Source organism: Vidua chalybeata, chromosome 5 (genome assembly GCF_026979565.1).
Source record: "Vidua chalybeata isolate OUT-0048 chromosome 5, bVidCha1 merged haplotype, whole genome shotgun sequence".
NCBI lineage: Eukaryota > Metazoa > Chordata > Aves > Passeriformes > Viduidae > Vidua > Vidua chalybeata.
Window position 1 is genome coordinate 30899069 of NC_071534.1, and position 16413 is coordinate 30915481.

General features: G+C 38.7%; 1 protein-coding gene across 4 annotated transcripts in view; it reads right to left on the minus strand.

Annotated features, from left to right (window-relative positions):
* The window catches only part of SCUBE1 (signal peptide, CUB domain and EGF like domain containing 1), a 189263-nt gene that overhangs the window by 40369 nt on the left and 132481 nt on the right, over positions 1-16413 (minus strand). For all 4 annotated transcript variants that reach the window (XM_053943722.1, XM_053943724.1, XM_053943723.1 and 1 more), the window contains one exon: positions 2059-2181. In XM_053943722.1, coding sequence (XP_053799697.1) covers positions 2059-2181 — 123 coding nt within the window. The remainder of the gene's footprint in view (positions 1-2058; positions 2182-16413) is intronic.

The following is a 16413-nucleotide window of genomic DNA, read 5'->3' on the forward strand; positions in this document are numbered from 1 at the left end:
TGGATGATTTATATCCCAGAAGAGTCACTAACCCCAAACCATATTTTCCTGATGGACCTGACAGTAAAAACTATAACCACTTCCCCTGACTATATTCTTCTCACAGAGGAAGAAGCAAAGTGCAGGTGATTCATACATCAGCAATTTCTTGCTCTGCATTCACTTTCCTTCTGTCTTTATTAGCAGGCTAATACTGACTGCATGAGTCACCAATTATCACCTTAAGTACCAGACAGGAACTAAATTATCACAGTGCTCTCTCCACAAAGCAGGCATCACACCATGTTTGCTGGGGCCCAAATACCTCAGGCTTTAAACAGGAAATGACTTTGTCCTCCCCATTTCATGAAGAACCAGAGTTTCTGGGATGGAGGAATTTGTCCAGCCCAAAAACTCTCAGGGCTTGCACTAATCTATCTTTTACAGCAACAGATAAGCTACAGTTTATCAATCAGTGTATCATGTAGAGGCAAGATGGATTGCCTGCCCTTCCTCACTGACAATGGGAAAAGCAGGATGCCCAGATCATGGTTATACTTCCATGTCTTATCACATGAGGGGGAGAACACCAGCTCCTGCTTTAGTCCTTGCATGGTGTGTATTGTTACTGGTGGCTCTCTCATTCTGGAGCTCTGGCACGTGAAGAAACAAAACTCACACAAATAGCATCTACAGAGCTGCTTCTAGATTCTCACTATCATTACAGAAACCTGATTATTTACATGGAGCTTTTACAGCTATTAATCCTCTGCATAATGAACAAATAAATTCTGCACCAGCTCTTGCCTAACTTTTCTCGAGTTTTTCCATGGTGTAATAACAATTAGTTCAATGGTGAAACCTCTGACTGATACCACAGTGGAACCATGTCATCACACATGAAATTCATGAACAAGGTCTTCCCAACCATTTCTAAATACATAATGAAGGGAACGTTTCTTTTTAATATTCTGTCCCTGTTTTAGCAGGTAAATCAAAACCTGGCAACTTCCCCATGTCTGACATGATCCTACAGTGTTATTTCTGCTTAATCATGTGGCATGAGCTCTGCTAATCTCAGTTCTTCCCATCCTGTCCAGCTTAAAACCAAAGTTTCACTAACTCCTTTGTGTCTAATCACAGAGTCAGGAGGTGGCTTCTCAAATGATGGATGGAAGTACCAATGAGAAGCAATGGAAAAATTCTGAATGACACATATATCTTCAGATTGTGGTTTCTCCTTTGTGGATAAACAAAAAGATCTAAAATAATAATGCTGTTTTGGACTTAATAAATTTTACTTATTCAAAACCCATGCAAATAATCATGTATTAATAAAATGGCATTTTCTGTGCAAAATTTTAATTGAATACGTCATCCTTCCCTTTCTCTCTCTATTGATGCATGCCCATCTTTCTAGCCTTTTCTATGAGTATTTTAAAAAGTAAAGATACAGAGTTTAAATGTCATTTCTCCAAAGATACATGGTCAGTACTTGGAAATGTACTACCTAATCAGTCACAGAATACCTAACATCACATGACTTAGGTAACAAATCATGACACACAGAGCAAACAATATAAAACATGCTTCATTTGAATTCCCACAAAATGCCACCATTATCCCTTCATAAATGGTTTCTCTCAGGCAAAGGTGAGCTCACAAATTAAACCCATTTTTTTAAATTCTAATCTTGCAAATGCTGTATTACAGTCAGTTACTCTGGATGACTCTGGTCTAAATAAGATAAGCTTCTGTCCCATTCAGATCATAGCAAATGAGAGGATTTGAACATAAGACTCTCTGCCTGAGGCTATTCCACTACACCACTTGGATTTTTACACTTCAACAGGACACTGGCATTCCTACTACTAAAAACATTGAAACAAGACATTTCCAATAATCTTCTAATCCCACCTCAGAAAACAGAGATCTCACAGGTGTTTTCTAATCTTACTTCTTATGACAATACAATTAAAATCTGCAGTACAAATTACTTAAGTATAAAAACAACAACAAAAAAAATCCACTGGAAATAACATTCTCATTATATGAAGAGTAAGGTTAATGAGGTATTACCTTGGCAGGTCCTTTCATCTGTGAGCAGTTTATAGCCTTTCTGGCAGCTGCACTCAAAGCTGCCAACTGTGTTTCGGCAGAAATGGTCACAGCCACCATTGTTTACCAAACACTCATCAATATCTGCAAAGAACAAACAGCACAGATTTAGTTCATGATAGCAAAAATTTCATTTGTGACAGCAATTCAGTCATTTAGGGCAGGAATACAGGAATGCTCAGATCCCCAAGGAGGCTGCTGGCCCTGTCAGGAACCAGGCTGGTCAGATGTGTCCCTTTCCAGACCTATCTCACAAAGCTTACAAGGAGAGCTATGGGCTGAGCTGTTCAGGAGATAGAGGTGTTTCTCAGAATTGGAAGCAACAGATGACCCAAGCTGAGGTACTCTGGTGTTAGGGAATATTCAGGGAAGCTTCTCTGTTGATGGAGTGCTCTGCCTGACAGCAGACTTCAACCTGGGAATCACATGGATCATTTTACTGTGCATAGGAACTAACAAAACAAAAGAACACACAAAAAATTGAGTAACAAACATGAAGTAAAAGATACTTGAATTCTGAAGAAATACTTCCATCATCCTTGCACAAACAAATGCAAGGATACATTTTCTCAGAATGAACATTATATGTTATTTCGCTCATTATTCAGTCACACAGTGACACAGAGCGTCACCCATTTTCATGTATCAAACTTCTCTCACTTGGTGTAGCAGAAAAGGAACTAACTCTGAGTGCATGTGAAATGTTGCTTCTTCAGTTATCCTGAAGACAGAGCACCTGTTGCCTGTATTTGAAAGTCATATATATTTATATACATATACACACATGTGTATGTATGAAGGACAGATCAATGGCTCTTACTTCAAACAGTGATTATGAAGTGGACTGATGAACTTTTGATAAGGCCTCTGTTCTGAATTTCATACTGATGATTCTACTTCCCTCTCCTTTTAACTTCTCCCAAAGGTGCTGAAGATCTGGAATGATTAATCCCTTTTCCAATCCATAAAAGGTTGTGAAGTAAGTATATAACAGACCACAAAACCTCATTTGAAATACAGGGTATCTTTCCATCCTCCCCCAATTATAAAACCATGGATCTATGTTTATTTGAAAAAGAGGAAAGAAAGCACTTTTATTATTTTTCAGGAGAAGAACAGTACCAAAAATAGCTCTTTTTATGAATGCATACAGTGAAGAAGTAATATGAAATTGAGCCTTGCCTTCCCACTTCTGGAACTGAAAATAAGATCTTTCAGGGAACTAAATGGAGAGCAATGTTTCCTTTTGAAAAGCTTCTTGCTATAAGATCTTTGAAACTTTGAGGTAACAGCTGGCCATTTAAAGAACAAATCTTGCAAGAAGCAAATCTAGATGCCTAGGTCTAATTCATGAAGATGGGAATTTATCAAAACCAGCAAGATGATAGAGAATGAAGGGCATGCTTTAAAAATTTTTGAATTTAGGAGGATTTTTAGTGAAAGTAATTAATTAATTTTTGGAAACATATAATTCCAACATGGGAAAGTGGCATGTGCTTCCCACATTTCTGCATGTAAAATATAAACAGCAGCAAGAGGAGTGAGGTGGTAAATCTAAAAATTTGAAGAGCTGAGAGGCAAATTCAGCCATCATTTCTAAAGAGCACTTTGTTGCACACGCACCGACAGAATTATGTCCAGGGCTCAAATAAGCAAGATCAATGTATACTGTTATAAAAATTTTCTTATGAGTTGCACTTTTGCAAAGGAGATGGGAAATTTGTTCTCAGACCCTCTGAACTAATATTGCTGCTTATTACTTTTGTGTCTGGTTCTGCAGAGGAGTGGCTTTTGCTTTCAACCCAATTAAAAGAATGAGGGTAAATTGTAGGCAGTAGCTGTGGAATACCCTGAGTGCTTTGTGCAAAGCCAGCTCACGTCTTTGTGTCTCAGATAACAAAGTTCTCAAAGTGCCCCAAAATCAGGAGTCTGTTTGTTGTCTGGGGTGCTCCAGACAACATTTGGCTGGGCAACAACAGATAATTCTGGGCTCCCAACCTGATAGATCTGGTCAAGAACACATTGAGGGTCACTCTTTGTAACACCACGAGACTGGAGGCAGCCAGCAAGCCTTTTGGTTTCAGCTGTGATCATCTGCACAAGACTGGCAGTGAAAATGTAAGAATTTTTGGCCCAGTTCCTGCAGCCTGGCATTTCCTTTTGTAGAAGTGATTCCTCTCAGCCCCCTAATGTGCATCTAGGACTGTGGTGTGGGTGTTAGGATGGACTACCACAAAAGGTCCCATCCTTTAGCAGAGCACAGGTGTACCTAACTACAGTTTAACTTGCCCTGACAAAACTGTGGGACAAATGGAATTGTGAATTAAAACTACTAATACGTTATGCATCGTAAACGCACAAAACAGCCATCCATCATGAAGAAAGTATCTTTTACTCATGATAAGAACAACATGACTTTTGGGCTACTCTGCTGCCTGAGACTGCTTGAAGTAGAAATTACTTGCAGCCTGTCAAACACCGTTCTGGAGTAACGATTGCTGTTTTAAATGATGGCCCCTAGATTTCACATGTTAAATTCCAAGTTCCAGTCTCTTTTCTGTGTCTTTCACGACCATAAGGGGCAAAAATGAAACCCTGCTGGCATCAGAGTGCAGAATTTAGGCTGTTAATAACTGTAATTCCACTGAAAATGCAGCATATTAGCTTTACACCAGCAATTCTTTGGAATAATTCTGAACCAGGATCTAAGTAAAACTTGGGAGAGTCCACAGGAAAAGAAAGTATTTATTCATTTCTTCTAACTGGAAAACATGACATGACCTTTTAAAACAGGGACCATCAAAACAGAATAGAGGTCAAAACTGTTAGCTGCAAAAACATTCTAAATAACATAAACAGTGCCAATGTCTCTGCTTTCACTGTATTTCTTTCCATGGCCATAGCGAGACTGACAGGGCATGTAAAAATTATTTCACTCTGTGGAGAGCAGCACATTGCTGCATTTCACTTGGAAGAGAGCAGTATCCAACTGTATGTATCATGTATAACTGGTTCAGAGAAATTGCAAAAAGTCTGTATACCCACTATTTTTCTTTCCTTGGCTATAAATAATTTGTGTTATGAGCCACGTGAAAATAAATTATTCCACTGCTTGAGAAGGTGAGGCCCTATTTATATTTAAACTCACTGGTACCCAATTTCATCAAGTGCCTCTTTGAACTTCACAGAGGGTAAGTGTGTCTGCCTCTCATGTTCGGCAAAACTACACAGTGGAAACCCATTGTGGTGTGTCTACCAGCTTTGACATTATTTAGTCAAATATTTCCCTATTATTATTGGGACTGTCTGTGGAGCAGCCATAAACCTGCTGTCTTCAAACATAGCTCTTAAGTGGCTCCTAAAGATGCAGGTTGCAGAAAAATAGCTCCAACTTCCCACAGGCTCTGCTCCCCTTTATCCTCAGAAATGCAGAACGATGTAAAGAACTGTATTTCCTCCGTAGGGGGAAGTACATAAAATGCCCTGATGCAACTGTGAAAGTCATTTCAGACTGGGAGGTCTGATGGGCTTTCAGTGCCTTGGGAATAAACCCCATTCTCCCAATGCAGTGAGTCAATATTGTTAAATGGCATCTTGTTCATACAAGCTGATGATCTGCTACAAAATACCAAAATGGGACACATGCAGATATGAAAATACAGGCCAGTGAGAAGTCACAGAAGCATTGAAAATTATGGTCAAAACTGTCAGATGAAGGTATGGTGTAACAAGCAACTCAGCACTCAAGCCTCCTGTGAGCTCTGAAAATGGTGCATTCAATTCCCAAGCAATTAAATACAAACAAAAGCAAAGCAAAGATTTGCAACAAGGAAACGAACACCTTTTTTGAAGTTGTAATATCTGAAGGAAAAAACCCGAATTGCAAATATTTGTCTGGAGATGGAGCTCAGCAACACCACCACAAAAGCTGCGTGCCCATGTGAACCCAGGAATGAATCCTGGGTTTGTAAATAAAAAACCAAACCAAAACAAAATAAACCCTAGATTATAATTATTATAGTAAGTATATTAACCCATAATAATAGATTATCCTGTTTTTTCTGAGGATCTCAAAATGTGAGGGAGGCAGTGGAATCAGTTTTAAATAAAAGTTCAGAAACTCAGATGCTTTGTGCTAAGTTCATAGCTACAATTTGACTTGGCTAAGCAGGCAGACTGTTATTTTTCTTTTCATGATCTTGTGAAGATTAATGGGAATGCCTGCTCATGTTCTCTTGCACCATTTTTAAGCTCTGCTCAGTGCAGTTCGTATTTGGAAGGGGCTGGTTCTGATCAGGGTACATGTATGGACTTGTGGGTGCACATATAAACACACAGAGATTTGCCTCGCTGCATACAAGCCAGGGAACAAATTAAAAAGTAGGGATTTTAGGTAACTTAGAACTTAACATTTCACATAAGCTGCTTAAAGGCAACTGAAAAGGTAATCAACATGCAATCTTCACTTAGCTGCTGAACAATGATGGAGATGGAGATTTCCAGAGCCTCATCACAGGCGGAAGTGAGGATCCTCCTTTCAATGGCTGGACAAATATTTGAACTGATTGTGTCTGCCTAATCCTTTGTAGATTTAAAATGCTACCTAGCTCCAGGAAAAGAATATACTCTCAGATCAATCTAAAATAATTACTGAAACTTCATAAATTTGTTTTTAATAATGAAAGCCAGTGTGTTAGAATTAGTAATGCTATTACCGGTATACACTGGTCATCAATATAAATACATTTTCTGCAAGGTGGGCTGGTTTGCTAGTTCTTTTTGTTCCCTGATTTCCTAATTTTCCCTTGCTTTTCCTCGTGGTTTTACAAATCACCACTATCCCCTAAAAATTGGAACTAGTGTTACCTTGTTGACACAGGTATTAGTTCCCTGCTGCCCACAGACCACAAAGTATAAAGCAGCCACAAAACTTTTTAACCCCATGCTGGAGGTGGGGAAATAGAGTAACAGAAATAATAACTAACTCATTCACACTTGAATCCAAGCTCAGTGTACAACTCAGCAGGTTACCCTGGGGTGCCAATCAGCACAGGCTTGCACAAAACACCCTGTACTGCATGCTGTTCTATGTTACAAATATTACAGAGCCACCAATTCTCAGACTGAAATTGTTTTGGTATTTGCCTGCCACTTCTCAATAAAACTTGTAAACTCAGGATTAGCATAAGCAGAAGCTCCCAGGCTCCACTTGCAATACTCTTAATGTAATATTGAATAGCATCTTAAATAACGCATGCGAGGGATATCTCATTAAGGTAGAAAGATAATTTCATATCCCCAAATTAATTGGATCAGTGCCACTATGAGAAAATCCAAATCAAAGTAGAACACAGGCTCTGCTGTTCCATCCAGAAGCATCAAGCCAGATACTGTGGAGTTAGTTTCCAGGCAGTTGGAAGTCCTACTTCCAGTTTTACAATGGATTTATCCAACATTTGGGCAAGGTGTAACACTTCCCTGCTTTACTTCACTTGCAAAATTGGGGATTGGTAATTATCACTTAGTATTTTCAGGTCCAATACTTTAAAATGCACTATTATGGAACAAGGTGTAAATGAATCCAAGTCATTTGTTGTCAAAATTTTAATGTCAAATTACAGTTGTTTTAAATTTCTGGTCTGGGCTTCAGAATGGTTTGATCCAGCAGCAGGTTCTTTGCTGGTAGTGCTTTGCACTGGAAGATTTTGTGAATGTCTGCAGGACTGTTAGGGCCACATTTACTTTAGGAGGTACAATTGGTACCACCACTCCACCTGAAACTGCACAGTTCATTGCCTCTTGCATGTTTCAGGGAGGAATAATTCTATTTATGCAATACCTTCCACTTGAGGATTACAAAGGACAGCAGCACATTTTTTTCATTACATTAAATCTACACAACACTTCTGCAGGAGAGATGCATTTAATTAATTCTTCTTTAACAAATGTGAAACAGAGGCAGGTAGAATAGTGTGCAACTTGCCTGCATCAGATAGCTACAAAATGAAATAAAGCATATATTATAGCACCTCTAATTTGAGTTCTGTGCTTCAACAACATCCTCATTTTCCCTCCCACAGTGCTAATTAACTGTAAAGTATGATAGTCATTACTGAACTGAAGTTCCACTAAGTAGCAAATGAAGATTCTCTCTGTTTAATTAGTTTTATGGCTGGGTTGTGGGACAAGGCATTTTCCTAATTAACAGGATTAAATCTAGACTGGGCAGACAGGAATGAATGTAATTAAAATTTAATCTCCCTCATCCTGAAAACAGGCTGCCCACAAAATAGAGAGCTTTGTGTAAATGCTCTTAGAGCATGGAAAGGTTGAGGCAGGTTTCAACACATTTCCCTCATGTCACTTTCTCAATTTTCACCTGTTATCTTCGCAATTTCATGAAGAAACCTGTCTTCCAACACAGATGGTAATCTGTCACATATGGATTTAGGTATCAGCTATTCTCCTCCAGGACATATCCACTCTGACATTATCCACCAACCGATCAATAAAAGAGTCTGCCAGGCTGCCAAGAGATCAATCACCTTGTAAAACAAACATTATGTCCTATTATTTTCTTATTACAGTTAATTAGATTTATGAAACACAAAAACCTTTGCAGGTGAAAAACTCAGAAATGCTGTCATAATAGGTTAGGCCCAGATTTCTCTTTTGTAAAAGGGAAGGGATTTACTAAATCTAATGTGAAAAGAAAGGATTTTCATTTAAAATTTTGCTGAACACTGAATTCTTTTCTAACCTTAGAAACATGTTAGTGCAATGCTACGAATCCAAACAGTGCAAGCTGAGGCTGTGACACCAGAATGTGAAGGGGACTGGAGACATAAAGATACAGACTGATATGATAGTCTTTTCACTGTCTAGGCTGAGCTAAATGCTAAAACTACCCCTCCTCCCCTGTGCCCCCCTGCCAGAAGCAAAGATAAACCTCAAAGGAATCCCAGGAAATAAAACTACTTTTCCTTCTCCTGTAACATTTTATCAATCAAAATGCTTTTGTCAATCAAAATGCTTTTTATTAAACACTGGGGTGGGAGAAATAAGTGTGCAGTTCAATCTCCCATGGTGACTTGGGGACACCAAAGAATATGCCTCTGTTTTTTACAGAGCATGTGGAAAGTACAGGACATCAGATTCTGGGAAACTCGGCTGTACCTGTGGCCATGTGGGTGAGCACAGGCAGATCTGGAGGCTGTGGGCAAAACAGTGGGAGAGAACTGTGCAAATACATTGGGCTGACTGCTTACCAACCTTAATTATTCACACAGCCACTACCACCAGAATAATTCCATGTGCAATGTAATTATTCACACAGCCACACCACCAGAATAACTCTATGTGTAATGTTTATGCAGCAGGAGCCGAGGCAGAAGAACTAAGTGGGTTGCTGCAGGTAAATAATAAGAATAAAAGAGTTAATTCAGTGTTTCTTAAGGAGTAAATCAGACAGAACTGTGGGGCTGACATCCCTGGGCATTTCCTCTGTGCTAGGTGTCACTAAAAAACAAGGCCTGGCTCTTACTGTATTTAATTTTCCATATGGTCTGAATGAAGAACAAAGGGGCAAGTGAGATAACTGCACTACTGGACCAAGATACAAGAATCCCTAGGTTTAGTGTATGAACTCAATTTACATTTATTCATGGTTGTTTTCATTTACCCCCTTGGAATTATTAACTGCTCAGGAAAGCTCTGTGCTTATTTCCAAGAATCCCAGTTTGCTTCTAGAAAAGTGTTTGTTTAATTAAATAAAACTGGTATTAAGGGCAGTCAAAAGTACTGATGTTCTCTCTAAAATCCCAGTGAAATTGTGCTAGCTTTCCTGGGATAAAGCTACTCCTTCTGAAAGGGGCACCTGAATACAATTAGTCCACGATAATTTAAATAGCTCTCAATGAATCAAAGAAATTTGGATGCTGACCAAAAATTAACCCTCCAAAAGTTTTTGAAGACACTACTTCAAGCAGCCAGGGATCTGCTCTGTACCAGGGAAGACAGAGGCATCACTGAGAGCAGTCTCTAGTCATATTTAAAAAAAGAAAAGCTGTATTTTATAATGAAAAAGGCAATGATAAAAGAATGGAAAAAAATGCTTTAAATTTTGAATGTTGGAAGTTACAATCTTGTGAGTAGTCAACTCTCAAGTAACAGAAAGCACAGCACACTTTTCCATAATATACCATGGTTGTTGATCCTCAGGGGGCTTTATATTGTTGAATAAATGAAAGGTCTTTTCAACAAATGAAATGCAAAATATGACCCTCTGAAGCATTAATTTAAAGGATTTGGCATTTTCAAAGGGGAGGTTCGTGAAGACAAATAACAACTGCAAGTTTCTAAGGAACAGGGATATTGCCTAGTCATGAAAAAAACCCTAACTTAGTACACATGAATTTATTTTGTGGGGATAGATGGAACCCTTGGGAGGGAATGAAACAGAATGATTTACATGGCAGCTGACCCAAGTCTGCAATTTTTTAATGGAAGATAATTTGTTATATTATATTTGTCTGTCATAGAACAAGTCTACAGCAGACAAATTAATCGTATCTCTGTAAGCCAAGAAAACCCCAAACTCAAGGCACAGCTGAAAACCTAAAAGGCAATTCCTTTAAAATTAGGGAAGGGGCAGTGAAAGTTTTACACATATTCTGGATCAGATAGATTTGCAGCAGCAGTTAGAAGGATTCTGCTCTCTATTCTCTCTCTCTTTTTTTCTTTTCATTCCATTTTCTTCTTTCTAACAAATTTCAACTGTGTTGATATGTAAAATTTGCATTTCTTTTTTTTCAATAAAAAAATCACAGGTTTATAATTTGATTTTTCACCACTGAGGTCTGAAACTTCAATTGTCTCTTGGAAAGTCTGAATCAATTATGTCTCTAAATCAGTCACATACATACTCTGCAGTGTGTGTCCAATTGCTCATTTTTCTGATTGCCACACTAGGCTTCTGACCACTGTCACCACCTACCACCAAGAATTTTCCATATCTTCCTCCCTCAAATCCTACTCATTCACTCATTTTCTGGTAACCAGCAGCTTTTCCCCCTCTCCAACATCTCTTCCACTATTTACGGTTTTACCATGACCTCTTCTGAGCCTTCCCCTCAATCAGATACTCTACCACCTCTCTTATCACACACCAACAACAATCAACTCCTTATTTGCTCTGAAAAAGTGGGGGGAAAAAATAGAAACCAAGTTTTGACTCACTTCCCAGCCTTAGCAAGTCTAGAAACAGCCATTTTCAGGGCAGCAGGGCTGGCCCAGATGGTTGTGGTTCTCTCTCTGGACATGACACAGAGCTTTCTAATGAGCCGCTACAGCTGCCTGCTGGATGCTGCTCTGTTTTCCTCACACTGCATTGATCTTGTATGTTCTTTGTCTTGAGACCTGGACAACATCGATGGAATAGCCTAAAATGACTGCAGCCTCAGCAAAAAGGCCTTAATGTTTGCTTCTTTAATCCACATTTAGGTAGTTATTTTGAAAATGCTTTTGTAGCTCCCAGGGAACGTGCGCTCTCATCCAATTTGTGAGTCTTATCCACCTCTTCTAAAACAAGCATCTCTTCTGATAAGCTGAACTTGATTATTGTTCTCCCATTGGTTACTCAGTTTTCCCTCTCTCAGTCCTGATGTTTATGATGGTTTATTTTGGACACAGATGGTCTCACATCTCGCTAGAGTATTATCAAACAAAAAATAACCTCTGTGTTTTAATATTCCCTTTTGGCTTTAGTCTTTCATTTGTCATTCCTAGAAAATAAGTTCCCCTTTGTGTTTTCTTCTCTCACCAACTACAAGCCCACCTGTTATCTCTTCAGCATGCATGTGGTTGATTCATGTGCCAAAAACTTCCCTGTAGGGGCATTTAGTGGTTCCAACTATATGACCCGTCTCAGGGCTTCCCCAAAACGTGTGTTCTGAAAATCTTGCCAGTACTCAAGCCCTGACCAGGACCACTGTTTTCATGATAAAATCCCTAATTTTCCTCTCAATTAATGTTGTTTTTGTTACTTTTTTTTTTTTTGGTTGGGCAGACACATCTGTTGTTTCACAGAATCAAATCACACACTGGCTGCCTTTGGTTACTTGTTTGTAAAAAAATGCCTCTTTTTAATCATATGGTTTTGTCAGAAAAAGAGGAGTACTGCGAAGGGGAAGAGACAGGGTGATCTAGCTGCTGCAATGTTTTTTAAAAAAAATCTGCTGGTTTCTGTAAATCAGTTGAGCAGTTTGGGATTCCCACTAATCTGCCTTTACCAAGAAGGCTTCCTGCTTGCTTCCTGAAAATGGCATGTGGTCTCAAAACCCTTTAACTGTGCAGAAGTACTGGATAATAGTCAGAATTGGTTTTTAAGACGGTAATTTTAAGGAAGTTTGGCAATTTTAATGGAACATGTAATTGCACATTTAATCTGTGCATCACACATATATAGACAATTATTATTTTAAATTAATGTTTTTGTTCCTCCTAAAAGCACTAATCTAACTACTGTAGAACCCACATTTTCACTGCTATCATTCTTGAGCTCAGTCTCACGTTCATGAATTAATTTAGGCATTGACTTCTCATGTAAGGCAAAGATGGTCCTCTGTCAATGCAAAGACTTAAGAGGTTTTTGTATTTATTTTTCTTTTCCTTGTTTTTAGGATAAAAGACAGACCTCAGCCACAAGAGTTGTATTTGCCTTATCATCAGCATGGAGAGGGAAAAGGTATTTTTTGTTCTGCTATGTTGCTGTAGTGGCTTGTGATTACACCTGATCTATTTTCTGATAGCTCTTCGCTTGCAGGTACAGAGAAGCAAACTCAAATGGTGCTTATTTTTGAACACACACTTACTTTAAGTGGCAAACACTGGGAGGGTAATTTTCTGTAGCTTGAAAGCAGAGTTGTGTATGGAATCTGATAAAAGTGGAGTTGCTTATAGTGAATTATGAAATCTAGATCTTGATTTGATTATTGGGAAGCTTACTCTTGGCTGAAGTTGATGAGAAGTAGGGAGAAAGCCATCTGGGGGGGGGAGGAATGGCTCAGAATGAACCACTTCAGTAAACACCTAAGGGTTGCTAAAAGACAACACATACTTTAATAGCTAACTTCTAAACCTCTACCCCCTGACTTCAGACTGCTTGTGGACTGGCTTTGCCAAAATAATTTGATAAAATCATTTGGCTTTGTCCTGTCACTCAAAAAAATCAAGGCACTCTGATTCCCCTGGAGGAGAACGTTTTTCAGAGGGAAGAACTCTGAAGAAAACCACAGAGGGACTGAGAATTTGTCCTGCATTGACTTCCACATATGAATGGACAACACAGGCCTCTTTGCACCACTATATTAACACTTCTTCTTATATTTTGGTTCTATTACTGAGCTCAAGGAGAGGCAGTGTTCCTTGTTAGACTCTGAGGGGAAGTGGAAAGGCTAACCCAGTTCAGGGATATTGCCAAGGCAAATAAAGTGGGTACCCTAGAGCTTGGGATTAAACTCTTTCCATGTCCTTAGGAGCAGGTTATTGCAGTAAGATGAGTTCAGAGGGTGCCAGCTGCCCCATGTTATTTCCCAATGCACACCTCTTTAAGCTTGTATAAATAGGAGGTAGCTGAACCATATGATGTAAAACCTCTAATCCCATCAGGAATTAACAAAGACTGATGTGCTTATTTTCCCTTGGGGTCACCTATTCTTCTGACTATATTCTAGAACACAGTTCACTGAGGGATCCCGGAGAGAAGTAAAAGGCATTAGGTGAAAAATGAAATTTGATGCCCTGAGGGCTGATGCATAGGAGAGAGGATGGAGTTACTACTTGGGTATCCATGGTGGGGACAACAGTGGTCTTGGGGATCAAATGAAGAGTCACACAAAGTGGAGTCTACATAAAGGCCCGAGGATGACAACCTCTGTTTTAAAAATGAAACAGCAAATTTCAGTGCCTTTTCTACTGAGGTTCTTGACTTGAAATCCCATGAGCACTCAGTTTTCTGAAATGTTTGAGAAATTTTCCCCTAAAAAGTCAGAAGTGTATGTGACTTATTACCCTAAAACATTTGTACTACTTGCCACTCACAAGGATCATAAAGTGGTTTATGTCAGCTTCTTCATAGAGAGTCTAAACACTAAGTGTATCTCAATCTCGTTCGACTTGCAAAGTTGGGCATTTTTTTTTCCAGCAGAGTAAGCTGAAGTATGCTGAGGGTAATCCTGTCCTTCCCCTAGGTACTTTTGTCAGACTCTAAGCAACATGCACACTGTGGCTCTGGGATATCTCAGAGTGATCCAGCCCAGATACCTTCATTTATGTGCAGCAAGCAAAGAGATGCTACTCATCAGCTTAAAGGAAAAGCTGCCCTCACTCACTCCCCGTCACTGCATCTTTGACTAAGGTAAGGCTAAGGGACCATCTCCTATATGCTCCTTTCCAAACCAAACTATGAATCCAAGGCACTATTTCAGCAGAATGTTACAAAATTGAATGTGCTATACACCACATTTCTGTGGCATGAAGCACTGACATTATGAACCAGAATCAAATGTAAATGTACAATCACTCTATTAACTACCTAAATTCTCCCAAAGATAAGACATGTAAGTAGATGGCCATGGTGCAGTGAGCAAGGAAAATGTAATCAGAAGAAAAGGGAATAAGACAAGCAGGTCTCTGCCCTTTTTGGCTTCAAAAACCCACTACTGCTTGTAATTCTGTAGCTGACATTTATGCTGACATTTGCTGGTACCACAGTACTCTGACTGCAGAGGAGGTGATGACTGTCAGCAACTTCTTTCACTTGAGTTTATACTTCCACAACATTTGCATGTATGTTTTTTTCCTTTTTTAAATTTTTTTTTGATCAAGGACTAGAAAATTGTAATGGCTTGTTATGGCTAATGGCTCATAATGCTTAAGTTCCTCAAAAACACTGTGTGTCTGCGTGGAGGGAGCTGAACTGACCTCTTCACACATGTTGAAAAAAAAGTTAATGTTGCTAGAGAAAGGTGAGCTGGGAAAAGCTCTCTTTGTAAGCCCCAGGACCTGCTCTAAGGCCACTGATACTCCTTGCATAGCGTGGAGCATCACAGATATTGCACACACTACTCATGGGAGGTGCACAGAAAGAAGCTGTGGATTCAAAGCAGTAGTCACACAGCTATGAAGAGATTTGCTCTAAATGTTAAAGTTTAAACTTTCCAGGAGATAATTTAAATTCCTTTCCATTTAAAATGGTGATGTATGTGAACGAATTCAACCAAGGAAAGCTTTGTATTTGGGTGATTACTTTCAATGAGATCACTTTACAAGTAAGGGGGAAAAAAAGTTCATTCACATGAAATCATTTGGGCTTGTCTTGTATTTTTTTTCTTAGGTCAGATCCATTTTAGTTCAGAAGGCCTGTTCCAAACTTACAGTATTGACTCTAAAAGCATTGAGACCCCTATTGTGAGAAGTGTGGTCATATAAGCCATGGAAGTTTCATCTGCCTTAGTGTAAGCTTGAGTGATGAATACATTTTAGAGGTTTTCTTGCACTATATTTTACTGTCTAATTTTTACTAACATGTAAAAAACCTGTCAAATTGATCAGGGATATTAATCAAACAAAACCTGAGTTTATCAAAGGTACTCTGACAGCAAAACCATTGCATTAAGGCAACAAATGAAAAAAAACATAGTAGTCTGAAATTTACCTAATCAATCACAGTGAAATATAGGTATTATCATAATTCAGGCAAGCTAATAGTGGATGCATGAGATTAACACCTATATCTTACTACTAATAAACAGTAAAAATAACCTGTGTTCTGTCTGGTGTATCTTTTTAAAGAAAAAGAGGAAACATTTTCAGTTTCATATGAATAGATTGCGACTGACAAGATGCAATTCTAAGTGCTCTAGTCAATTTAATCCAATTTAGAGAAAAAAAAACTGAAACAAATTTTAAGTAATTTCGATTAATGGAAATATGGAGGAAATCATAACTGTTCACAGATACCCTGTAGCCAGGAAATGAAGCCAAATTGTTGACTGTGAGCTTTTCACTTAGTGTTAGTGTGTTCTGAATGAAAAGAGAGGAAAGCCTTCAGCATCTGAGTCATAATCTTATACCAAACTGATGTCAAGCATTAATTTAAGGCATTTAATTTAATGAAACCTTTCAGTTCATACTTAACAAAACATGACATGCTTTGTTTCATTGGAACTCATTCTCTAAAAAAACCTCTTTTCTCATGGAAACAATTCCATTTTCAAAATTTAATTCACCTTCAGGGTTTCATTTTTTTTGTGTACT